General features: G+C 37.6%; 1 protein-coding gene across 2 annotated transcripts; it reads left to right on the top strand.

The window, feature by feature from the left end:
- Window positions 1-2,607: 2,607 nt before the first annotated feature.
- Window positions 2,608-12,505, top strand: LOC110111324 (hornerin-like). Of its 2 annotated transcripts, none has more exons than XM_028700047.1 (2): window positions 2,608-2,725; window positions 10,147-12,505. In XM_028700047.1, exon 2 carries the CDS (start codon window positions 10,349-10,351, stop codon window positions 12,149-12,151), a length of 1,803 nt encoding a protein of 600 aa, XP_028555880.1. In that variant the 5' UTR covers window positions 2,608-2,725; window positions 10,147-10,348; the 3' UTR covers window positions 12,152-12,505. The 2 variants fall into 2 exon arrangements, with proteins under 2 accessions (XP_028555880.1, XP_020698796.1); XM_020843137.2 differs by lacking the exon at window positions 2,608-2,725 and adding an exon at window positions 6,708-8,053.
- Window positions 12,506-13,348: the final 843 nt, after the last annotated feature.

Raw genomic sequence — 13,348 nt, 5'->3', positions numbered from 1 at the left:
GGCCCTTCCTTGGGAGAAGGCCTTGGCTTAATGATACATCATATAGAGCACATTACATGGCGGGAGTTACAATGTAGACATGTTTGTTTGGTCGGCATGACCATAGTCGATAGGATGAATGTCAAAAAGATCGTTGTCTTGTGATAGAGGTCGGAAGGACCATAATAGGTGATGCAGGTCGGAAGGACCGTAGTCGTCAAAAGACAAGGGTTCGAAATATCTTAGTTGGCAGTAAACCAGGGTTTGAAAGACCGTTGTAGTATGGCGGTATTCTGGTAGAACTCTGGACATCAGGTGGTGGCCCAGCACAAGTCCGGGCCTCAGGTGCTGTCCTAGTGGAGCACAGGGCCTCAAGTGGCGGTTCGGTGGAAGTCCGAGTCTTAGGTGGTGGTCCGACGGAGGTGAGAGCCTCCAGTGGTGGTCCGGCGGAGCAACGACGTCAAGCGGTGGTTTGGCGGAGGTGAGGGCCTCAAGTGGTGGTCCGGCAGAGCAACGACGTCAGGCAGTGGTCCGACGGAGGTGAGGGCCTCAAGTGGTGGTTCGGCAGATGTGAGAGCCTCACGTGGTGGTCCGACGGAGCAACGACGTAAAGAGGTGGTCCGGCGGAGGTGAGGGCCTCAAGTGGTGGTCCGGTGGAGCAACGGCGTCAGGCGGTGGTCCCGCGGAGATGAGGGCCTCAAGTGGTCGTCCGGCGGAGCAACGACGTCAGGCGGTGGTCCGGTTGAGGTGAGGGCCTCAAGTTGTGGTTCGATGGAGGTGAGGGCCTCAAGTGGTGGTCAGACGGAGCAACGGCGTGAGGAGGTGGTCCGGTGGAGGTGAGGGCTTCAAGTGGTGGTTAGGCGGAGGTGAGGGCCTCACGTGGTGGTCTGGCTGAGCAATGATATCAGGAGGTGGTCCGGCGGAGGTGAGGGCCTTAAGTGGTGGTCCGGCGGAGTAACGACGTCAGGCGGTGGTCCGGCGAAGGTGAGGGCTTCAAGTGGTGGTCCGGCGGAGCAACGACGTCAGGTGGTGGTCCGGCGAAGGTGAGGGCCTCAGGTGGTGGTCCGACGAAGGTGAGGGCCTTCAGGTGGTGGTCCTGCGAAGCTCCGACGGTGGTCCGGCGAAACTCCGGCGGTGATCGAGGAGGAGCTCCTTCCTTCTATTCTTTCTCTTCTTCCTTCTCTTCTCTTCTTTCTTGGAGCCCCTCTCAAGAGAAATGAAGGGTCTATTTATAGATTTCTAGAGTGGCATGACCCGTAAATAGGTGAGAGATCAAGGATAATTGTGGAGTGGTTGGATGGACGGCCGATATTGAATCCCATGATTGTATAACGTTCGTCAGACATTTAGAGGTCTTAATGATTTTGGAATTCGGCAATCTTGGGCTCGTTGGATTTGTCTCGCTGAGCCGCTCGATTTGACTATAAGCTTTTAATGTTTAGAAACCGTTTGGTAACTCAAAATGTGGTACGAAGCTTCTAACCGCGCTTCAGGGCATTAATTTGGACTCATTTGGGCTCGGATTGAGTCGAATTTGGAGTCGTTGGGTTCGTATTCTCGAGACGCTCAGTTCAACTATAAGTTTGCTGAAATCAGAGTTTAGATGGTCCCAATTTAAAGTTTGGAAGTTTCCTACTTGATTTTGCATCGAGATTTGTGTCCGATCAAGATAATTTTTTGATGACGTATCACATACCATTTTATTTCAGTTATTTACATATATAGCACCCAAAATATTAATATTATATGCCTATCACTTATAGAACAAATTTTGGTGCATGAAATGAAATGTTAAAGTTTATAGGATTATGTGAATGATAGAAATGAATTATAGGAGTGGTATATTTGATATTAATTTTGGATGCATTGAATGAAATAGTAAAGTTTATATGATGGTCTGAATGGTAGAAATGAATTATAGGAGTAATATATTTGATATTAAAGTTGTATATGGGTGATAGACATGTAATATTAATGTTTTAAATATTAGATATGTAAATAGCATGAAATAAAGTGGCATGCATGTAAATTTCCTCAAAAAATATTGGCCCGCCATGATCAAAGCAAATGCTATATATATGTTATATAGCTCATTTTGATATGTTGGTTGAAAGCTTTAGTTATCAATTAAAAAATTATGAATTCAAAGTTTTTTATATGTAATGTGTGTATAAATTTATTTTTAATTTACTCAAAAGTCCATTATATATATAAGCCTTAAATAAAAATTTTTAGCCCTTTATTGATAGGGAAAGAAAATAATTTAACTATAGAGAGATAATTTAGAGGAAGATTTTGAAGAAAATCTTTTATATATATATATATTCAGAAATCAAAACAAACTATTTTGTAGAACAAACGACTGAGAGAAAAAGAGCACCTGAAGAGCATGGAGTTGAGAAGATCTCAGCTTTCTATGCAGATTAAACTGGAGAGAGAGATGAGACTTGAGAGAGAGGATGAAGATGAAAGATAAATGAATGAAGGGGTGGTGCTATGTACAAATAGTGAGAGATGTAGATTATGTAAAATAAGCTCGGGCAGAAAGAAATACAGAAAAAGGAAAATGATAAAAAAATATTTTTTTTAATATACAGAGATTAAGTTGTCACTATTTGGGAACCCACTATTTGTACATAGCACCACCCATTCATTCCTTTATCTTACATCTTCATCCTCTCACCCTCTCTCTCTCCAGTTTAATCTGCATAGAAAGCTGAGATTTTCTCAACTCCATGCTCTTCAGGTGCTCCTTTCCTCTCATTCGTTTGTTCTACAAAGTAGTTTGTTTTGATTTCTGAAAAATGAAGTCCGAACTTTTTGATTTCGATCCGCGGCTATTAAGTTACTAACAACCAAGTTTTTTTTTTCACTATAGTTGGTTATCGGTTTAAGATTATTTGGTGTTTTGTTTTAATTCATTAACCATAAATAAGAAAGAACTTGCTGATTCCTAATCTTGTAAGGTGACGAATTAGGTCATTTTTTTTTCTTATTCCTCTTTTTCTATTTTAAAAACTTTCGTGTTGACTGTTTTGAGTGTTTTGTTCTTTTTGATTTCCTTATTTGCAGATTATTTTAACTGTGATTTCTAATGGTGTTCTGTGTTGAGCTGAAATTTGCTCTTTTCCTTCGCCACTAATATTTATTTAAGGGAACTGATGTAATTAGATGGTGAAGAAACGAGGTGGTTCGGTGGCTTCTTTACATTTATGAAAGTTAGGGCTGGTTGTTGCCCTTGAAAATGATTCTAGACAACATTACGTTGTGTTTTGAAGTAAAAGCTATAGTTGATTTTATGCGGATGGCATAGATGATCTGAATGAGTAGCTAAACTATCTAAGTTTCGGATGCCAAATGACCTGGGAGACTAATCTGAATTGGAATATTTTGGATTTGAAATTTTGCTAAATTTTATTTAGGTTTTTACTCTCTAATTATTATTCACCTATCAAGGTTGGTTGTTTTACTTATGTTGTTTTTTTAAATTTTTTTATTTATTTTAAATCCCCCATCCTACAAACTTAGGCTGCTTTCTTCATCAGCAACTAGATGAAGTAGAAAGTAAAGGTTCTATTGCTGATTTCATGTAGGCATCTTGATTTTCCCTCAGCCTTTGTCATAGAGCCATATAGTCTTTTTAGTGAACATACTAGGTGGATCTTACATTATGATTTCCTCATTAGATCTCCTCCTTGTATGAATTTCATTCTTTGAGATGTATTATGATGCCACCTATATCTTCTATTGGGGTAGAAGTATGAAGAAATCATTTAGTGCTTGCTTATATTCATTTTTTAATAAATAGCTTGCTAGGGCTGTCTATGATCATCTTATTGGGTAAAAGCATATGCCTGAGAGCAATGACAAGTATAAGAACTTGAAAAATGATTTGCAAGAGAACACTAGGAAAGGAACAAAAGAGAGTCTACTTTGTTCAATGAGATCTGCTTACATTCACATCCGCACAGAGAGAAATATCTACTAGTCGGAAGACAAACAAGTGATAAAAATATTTGCTCTATGACATAATTTTCTTACTTTTATCTCACTTGTATTCTTCCCCTCTTTTTCTTATTCCATCTCCAAACGTGCATATGATTCCTCCATTGGCTATGTGATATAGAACGAGGGGGGAGGGGGCGGGGTAATAAAAAAATTAAATATATGAAATTCAATTTCATATTTTTCTTAATTAAGGGATTTGAATTTGAAATTCAAATAAGATGGAGGGAAGGATAAATAGGTGATTAATTATTTCCCTAATTGGATTTCTTAATAAGGAAGAAAATAATTAAAATAAGGGAGAGATGCGGCCAGCCATATGGGGAGGAAGGAGAAATGTCCACATACAATGTATGTGGACCATAGCATTAAATGTGATAGGGTAATTAAATCTGAAATTAATTTCAGATTTGAGAGATTTGAGGGGTTTCCTTAATGAGAGTTGATTTAATTAAAAAGCTTTTGGAATTCAAATTAATTTGAATTTGAATTCAAATTCTTTCCAAATAACAAGAGGCTAAATAAGAAAATAACTAATGGGGATTTAATTTGGGATCTAATGAGAAGTGAAAGGGAGGTCGACGGCTAAGGAAGGATATAATGAGTGTAATTAATGGGGAGAGGGGAATTGGGAGGGAATTTAAAACTTCCTAAGTCATGATTCTAAATTAGGAAAAGGGTAATTAAATCAAATCTAATTTAAAATCAAATTAGACTTAAATTTAGGAACTTTTCTAATTTAGCTTAGTTAATTTCAGGAAAGTATTTGAAATTTAAATTTGAATTTTAAATATATTTAATTCTTACCCCAAATTAAGTAGGCTAATTTTGGTAGGTATTAATGATGATTGAAATCATTATTAAGAGGAAAGAAGGGATGGGGGTGGTCGGCGGCTAGGAGGATGGGAGGAGATGGGGTGGCCGACTAGGAGGTAGTGTGGAATGGTTTATGGCCGGCGGTTGATATGGATAAATTGGAGGAGGCTTGTGGATTTGGAGGGGTTTGTGGAAGAATCGGCCGGTGGCAAGTGGGGGATTTTGGTCGGCGGTCAAGGGAGGAGGAGAAAAGGATTTAGGGAAAGAAAGATATAACCATGAGCCTGGACACATCCTGCAGCTGACGGGTAATACGTTGCCCTTCTCCAAGAGACTTCAAGCCACGAGCCGGACCCATCCTGCGGTTGGTGGAAAATCCGATTCCCTCCCATAGGAATCTCACCCAAGTTCTCTCCAAAGAACACAAGTGCAAAGAAAATTTTATTAATAATCCATCATTCTAATACAAGAGCAAGTGCCTCTATATATAAGCCTCAAAACAAAAAAAATTAAAAGACAACTTTGCCCCTTGGGCTTATATAAGATAAGACTCTTAAATAAGGGTAAAAATGAGAAATACAAAATTAAATCAAAATACAATTAATAAACTAAGATAAAAAAGGAGTGATCTCGACCGTTGATCTTCGTCTCTTTCATTGAGTAACGTCCACCGTCGGATGTCCGCATCACTATGCTCATCGAAGACAGAAAAAAATATGTTGTTCACTATGTTGGACCACCTTGTCAGACACCAGATCTTGTGGTAGCCACCAATTTACTTTGTTTAGAGGTCCATGGCTTTCAAATGTCACCTCAAACCTTTCAGTGCTTGTTTTCAACAACCCAATCAAGAAATCCATCTATTTGAAACTGGCCAATATATAACTATCGATACCCGAAGCCAATATATAACTATCAATACCCGATCACTCCATCGGCTTGGTCACCATACAATTGGCTAAATGAAGGAAAAGAATGAATGATCCCCTCAATGCTACTTTGTCATCTTTTTATGTAATGCTTGTAGGTGGTGGTGGCCAACTTGTATTTGTTTGTGGTAGGTAACATGCATTTGGATGCTTGGTAGAGCTTTTAGAAATGCATGAAAATCACATGAAAGAAATCTAAGGTAGGTTTTGATTTTGCAATCTGGATTGGTGAGAAAATTTTCACATCTCTACACATCTAACCCCAATACAACCCAAAGGATTGAGAAGAAGAAAAGAAGAAGAATCAGTGACTTACTTCACTTAGCTCGATGCCAAATTCCAGCCAGGTGATACGGTGTTTTTTAAGATTAACAAAGTTTTTCAAGTTTAAATTAAATAAAATAATAAGCCAGGCAATTTCCTTGATTGAAATAGTATAGTTTATCACTTTTTTTCCTAGTGCTGATCTAGCAGTAATAGTATTTTCTAAAAAGTGAAGCAGATTATTGCAACTTAAATTGACAATTGATTAGAAATAATAAAGATCATGATGGGCACCCACATTTCGGCCTACAAAACAGGGGCCGTGAACATGACATGGGTTAGTAATAGAAAATATGCAATAGGTAAACAAATAATAAAATTAGTTTTGTTTTGCTTTCATTAAATTATGGGGCATTTGTGATTGTTTTCTGTTTCTTTTTTTATTATTATTTTTTATTTTTTGTATTTTTTTATTATTAACTTATGGGATTATGATGTTGGGCACATAAGGGCATAGTTGATGCAGGATAACTTTGGGTCATTGTTTTCTAATGCAAAATTTTTAATTATGTGTGAGATCCGAAAATTTGCAACTTGGCCTCTCTGCACGGGATAGTTTTTATGAATGTTGTCGGGTCAAATTTGTCTATATTTGATTAGTATACTTCATTTACTATGCATCTGGATTTTATTTAAATTGTATGCACTTTGCAGCTTAGTGAAGAGGGCCCAGGAGAGGATTCAAGTGGTGAGGACATGCTTTGCATTCTTAGTGAGTGGCTTTTACCTGCCAAATAGTTGGATGGATCTTGGGAAAAGTTTGCTGGACAAACTGGTTTTTTTTTTTAGTAAGTTTTTTCTTCTTTTCTTTTTTCAAGTAGAAATCTTTACAGTTATATTGTTCAGCTTAATCTATGAGACTGACCTCAAATAGTAGTTATTGTGATATGCTGCAAGCGCTCTTTTGTTTACCGAGAAAGAATTAATCATTGTCTTGTTTAATGGAATGGATAAGGGATTTAATTTTTTGAAAAGATTTTTAAATTGCTTCAAGAATATGCTTAGACTTACTTGTAAGAGCATCCTTTGTTCAATTTCCAATTAAGTTTCCTTAGTTTAATGGATTAATTTTTTGTTAATTATAATTCTACATATTTTTAATTTATTTTTATGTTTTTTCTCCATTAATTTATATTCAAGTCTCATATGTATTGTACATGCTCCTATTTTGGATCAATTTATTTTTTATATGTTACCCAGTGTGATTAGATAACTTATAGAATATATTCATATTTCTTAGAAAAATATTAATATAAGATAGCAAGTCGGGCTCTCTAATGTTTAAATTATCTCACTGAGTTTAGTTTACTACCACAAGTTATTTCGATTTAGCTCTCATAAGATTATCTAGTGCAATTACTTTTGGCTCCTTATTTTAATGCATCCATCCTATTTTTTCATCTAAACATCCAGTGATTGATTTGTGTGTCAATCTACATCCTTTATGAACTTGTTGTATACTAGTTTTGATTTTTATGGTATGAAACTTAATTATAATTGAATTTCATGTTCTTGGATTGTGTAAAATTTTAAAATTTGAGGATTTTTATATTATCATTTCAAATGAACAATATTGTTTTAATTTTGCATTAAACTAGACTAGCATATGCCTATATTAAAAGTTGAGGAACTACAAAATTATGTTATTTTGTGTGTGCATATTTTTTGTGTGCATCTCAACAAACATTTATTTTAATAAACTTTCTTATGAAAATATTCATGTTTATTCAACATTTATTTTAAACAACATTTGTTTTAATCAATGATTTGCTCATTTTTCGGTAAACAAAACAACACTTGCAGTATATTGCAGCAACCGTTGTTTGAGGCCAGTCTCATAGATTAAGCTGATTAGAATTATGTATACAATTTAACTGTAAAGATTTCTACTTGAAAAAGAAGAAAAAAATTATTAAAAAAATGCTAGTCTAACGAACCTTTCCCATAGTCCATCAAACTCTTTGGCAGGCTATGATGCATCGACACTCCTATTCATGAAGGTATGTAGTATTGGACACATGTCAGACACGGACGCGTGCCCGACACAACTAAGACGTGTTCGACACGGCTGAAGCGTGTCTGATTAAAATAATATTAAAATTTAAATGGACCCACATGTCCGTTTTTTTAATAACATTGAATAAAAAATAAGTTTTTTAATTAGCCAGACCGCGCGATAGGTTTTATCTCATATTCTTTCATGTTTGAAGTCTGCAAGCGAGGGCTTCATTTCCGAGCGTAGGCGAGTTTTGTCTTCATTTCCACGAGCAATAGTGAGGGTTTTGCATCTTCGTTGTTTACGCGAGCATGTGAGGCTTCAGGATACTTCATTTATGCGAGTAGGGGAGGCCGAAGGACGCACGGAGTCTTTGTTTATGTGAGTATGTGTCCTAAAATATATGCTAATATGATTTATAACATTTAGCTGATATGATAAAAAACTAATATAATGTGCCTATATTCCATATGGAAAATTAATCTCTTTAAAGAGAGTTAATTCAAATGGTTTAAATATTACTGATAATGATTTAGAGATAGAACAGTAGAGTTCTAGTTTTCATCCAGTTTTTATAAAAAAATTCATTGAAATAATCACACAATTTAGGTTTCGTAAGTATAGAAGATTTATCATATGAGAAAATGAAATATTTGAAACTAATATCTCAAATTGCTTTGCCAACTTGCATAATTGATATATCGACTACAATAGACATCAATTGTTCAGCTTCACTTTTAGGATTATATTTAATCAATTTTAGAAGCTCAGGATCATCAGATCCCTATTAGTGATATGTGAAACTGTGAACCTAAAGAAATGGAAACTGGCATGAAGTTGAGGATGGAATATGTGCTAAAACAAGGAATTAGAACTAACTGGGCTAGGGAATGTGATGACAGCTGAAACAAAATAATTTGCGCCAGTAAATCAAATCTACCGAGATAATCAAAACACTTAGAGAACACATCTCATTAACATCATAGGTATGCTATATTTTGGATGCCACTTGGAAATTTCTTGCCACATGCGTTGTCATTCATGATATCAATTTAAATATGAATTTATTTGGGAAGTTTTAATTTTGATTAATTTGAGGCAGGATACGAAATGAGCATATACGTGAAAAGGTTGGAATATCTCTAGTGAAAGATAAGATTTGAAAGAGTCACCTTAGATGGTTTGGTCACTTGAAATGGCGATCTTCCGATGATCCAATTAGGGAAGTAGATGTATTAGATTTGATTTATGTTACGAAAGGTAGAGGTAGACCTAAAAAGGTTTGGTTAGAAAATATTATAAATGACCTTTTCTTTACATATTTAGATAAGAATTTGAATCTTAATAGGATATAATGGAGAAAGAGGATTCATGTAGCCGACCCCATATAGTGGGATAAAGGCTTGTTATTGTTGTTGCTGTTGCTGCCGCCACATGAGTTCCCACAAAGAATTATTCTAATGGTTTATGGTTAGTGGATATTCCCATGTCAATCTATTAACGGGACAATTAGTTTAATTATTAATTTCGATTTTGAAAAATTACCTGAACAATATTTATTAGTTCTCTGCTCTTGTGGCTATTATAGAGCGGTGGCGCTTTAACATTCGTAAATCGTGAAGTGATTTTTCATTGCATGATAGCTCATGTGCTACTTTCTTAAGTGTTTCAAAGAGCGGCAAGGGTTAAAATACACTAAAAAAAGAATGGTGAAGTTACTTTGTTGGTAGAAAGTCCTTTGCACTCACTTTAAACTTCTATTGCTCCTTAGAACACATGCATTGCAATAAGTACATGCTTGCGCATCCAGTGCAAGCTAGTGCTAAATTCGACCAACTTAAGTAGGGAATCTTGATATCATTAGCAAAAGATGCATATGGTTTTCCTCATTTAGTTCTATGCAAGAGTATTAAGTTGACAGGATGTTCTAATTAATTCTTTGCCTTATTTGTAGGATTGATATTTATCACGAATTCTTGAATTGCAAATGGGAAGGTCTTTCAGGGGCTGTCTATATTTATTGTATTGAGTGTCCCCGTTGTTCTTTATTTTCATTGATGCTATATAGTGTTTTTTTAAACCATTGCTATTCGATAGCTATGGACAGGGCAGATACATCTGGATTTGTCAGCGGTGGAGATTGCAGATTACATTTTCATTTGTATTTCCATTTCATCTTCCCAACAGCAGATAATTAAGGATGCTCCATTGGAGTTGGAACTTGGAAGCAGTGAAAATCCTTCGGCTCCCTGTGAACACAAACCACTACTGCTGCTGCGATCTGTTTCCCAGCTGATATATGGATCTCAACATGCCAAGCATGATACTACTTGGCAAAGAACTACAAAATCCTTTGGATGTGGAGCTGAGACAGAGCCCAAAGAAGAGTTGTGGTGACACCACATTGCGCCTTGATTGCCTAGGATATGGGATGAGTAGGACAAACCTGCCACTGTATTCAAAGAGCAGTTTTGACCTTCATTTGCAGGGTGATGGATGCCATTTAGCTCTGGGACTGAGTTCTGCATCACCTTCCTGCCATCTCAGTTGTTTTCAATCTGCTCTCGGTGAAACTAAAGAATCTGCTACTCATTCAGATTGTAGCTCGCGTTCTGGAACTGATTCTAAGATGCTGGAACTAGGGCTCTCTTGTGGTGCTATATTACAAGATTCCTTTGAAAGAACTCCCATTGCAGTTGTAGATGAAGGATCAACCTCTGCAAAGAGGAGTTCAGGCGGTTACATTCCATCTCTTCTATTTGCCCCAAGATTCGAGGGTTCTAAAGCCAAGGACCATGAACCAGAGACCTGTGAAATGCTCCCTGAAGATCATGGGCATCTATTTAGTGTCTGTTGTGATCCTTCAGCTACCACCAATTCTTCAGCAGGGACGACATCCCATTCTTCTGGATCTTATTCTCAATCGCATGACCATCACCTGAAGAAATGTAGGTTCAGCGGATGTTCAAAGGGAGCCAGAGGAGCATCTGGGCTGTGCATTGCCCATGGCGGTGGGCAGAGGTGCCAGAAACCTGGATGCAGCAAAGGTGCAGAGAGTAGTACTGTATTCTGCAAAGCTCACGGTGGAGGGAAGCGATGCCAGAAGCTTGGTTGCACTAAGAGTGCTGACAGCAAGACTGACTACTGCATTGCTCATGGAGGTGGGCAACGATGTGACGATCCTGGGTGCACAAAGGCAGCCCGTGGCAAGTCTGGTTTATGCATCAGGCATGGTGGGGGTAAACGCTGCACAGCTGATGGCTGCAATAGGAGTGCTGAGGGTCAGGCAGGACTTTGCATTTCCCATGGAGGTGGCCGACGGTGTCAATATGCTGAGTGCACCAAGGGGGCCCAGGGGAGCACAATCTTCTGCAAAGCCCATGGAGGTGGCAAGCGTTGTGTGTTTGAGGGATGCACTAAGGGAGCAGAGGGAAGCACGCCACTCTGCAAGGGTCATGGTGGAGGTAAGCGTTGCCTTTTTGAAGGCGGTGGAGTTTGCTCGAAGAGCGTCCATGGAGGGACTAACTATTGTGTTGCTCATGGAGGGGGGAAGCGATGTGCAATTACCGGGTGCACCAGGAGTGCTCGCGGCCGGACTACTTGTTGCGTGAGGCATGGTGGTGGTAAGAGGTGCAGGTTTGAGGGATGTACGAAGAGTGCGCAAGGAAGCACAGACTTTTGTAAGGCTCATGGGGGAGGTAAGCGCTGCAAGTGGCATCAAGCGTGCGAGAAGTTTGCTAGGGGAAAGAGTGGATTGTGCACAGTGCATAGCAACATGGCTGCTTGGCGAATGAGAGAAGTTGTGCCGACTATCAGAAGCAACATTGATAACGACAACTCTGCTTCAGAGATAAGTACAATCTTACACTCTGCAGAAAGGCCAGGGAGGCAACAGCAACAGCAGCTATCACCACCGCAGGTGCAGGTTCCTCTGTCTATGAAGACCGCCTCATCATTGTGTGCGGGTGGAGAGGGAGGGCAAAACAACCAAAGCAATAGGAGCTCTCAGATTGTTATCCCGGAGGGGAGAGTTCATGGTGGAGGTTTATTGTTCTTGCTTGGAGGGACCTTCAGGGATGATGCTGATATCTTTGAAATATGAACGTCTTGGATCATGAATGGATTTTTCCATTTTCCTTTGCAGGTATGGATGTAATGTTCTAGTTCATATCATTCAGATTCAGATTGTGTGCTGCTTTTATGTTTTGTGTGTACTGGTATATATATCTATAGTGTATGTAAAGTTTGAAGATATTTTGTGGATTAGAAACTGGTAAATAAGCTTCAATGTCTTGTTAAAATAATCATGTGAAAATAATGCGGTGTAAATTTCCTTTATATGTAGTCTATGACGAGACATTGTTGTGTGTGAGAGGTACCCTTGTACTCTTGAGTTATTTTCCTTAGAACTATTGCATGCAAATGATGAAATGAAATAAAAGGGTTAAATTTTCTTCGAGAATTGAAAGGTTTGGGCTCTTAAATCACCGGGCCCTTGATTAAGAAATATAAGTAAACAGGCTTTTGGACGCTAACGCGGTTTCTGCATAATGGGCTGAATATAGACTTAGTTTATTGATCATAGAAAGGAAACTAGTAAGTTGAATCAACTAAATATGTGATATGAACAAAAAAATTGATCAGAAAAGCGAATTAGTTTTATTGTCTTTAAATTATTATTAAATTTTATTTTAGATTAATATAATATATGAAATTTTAATGCAACAAAAAAACTTGTAACTTTATAAAAATTAAGTTTTTTTTCCAGTACTCATCTTCTCCTGTAAAACTCTTATCCTGCTTTATGTTTATGCTCCTTTTTAAATTAAATTTTTTAAATACTCCTAATCCTAAAACAAAACTTTTAACAAATATGCTCCATATTCCGACTTGAAAGATTCGGCATTTTGAACTAAAAAAGGTCACTCAAATGAGTCTACAAAATAAAGTCCCTCAACGGATAAAACTACTTAAAATCTCCAATCAAATATTGCATAACGTACTAACAAGACACGTGGCAGCAGTGAATGCGGTGGGACCCACTGCTCCAATTGTTGTGTGGATGGATTTGCGACAGCCTAACACTGTAGAAAAATAATAATTATACTAATAATAACCGAAGTACAGCAATTTTGACAGCTTTGAAGCTCGATCAAGTTGTGTCGACTGTGGAGTAGCAAAAAATTACGGAAAATCTGACATTTACAAGAGGATGATGAGACATAAATAATCATCTTTTAATTCATTAAATATATGAATTTATGAAAATTAAGAGTGCATTTAGGATGATTAAATTTTT

This window comes from Dendrobium catenatum, unplaced genomic scaffold (assembly GCF_001605985.2).
Source record: "Dendrobium catenatum unplaced genomic scaffold, ASM160598v2 fragScaff_scaffold_133, whole genome shotgun sequence".
Taxonomy (NCBI): Eukaryota; Viridiplantae; Streptophyta; class Magnoliopsida; order Asparagales; family Orchidaceae; genus Dendrobium; species Dendrobium catenatum.
The sequence above is the reverse complement of the archived record's forward strand: the minus strand, read 5'-3'. Positions and strand labels throughout refer to the sequence as shown.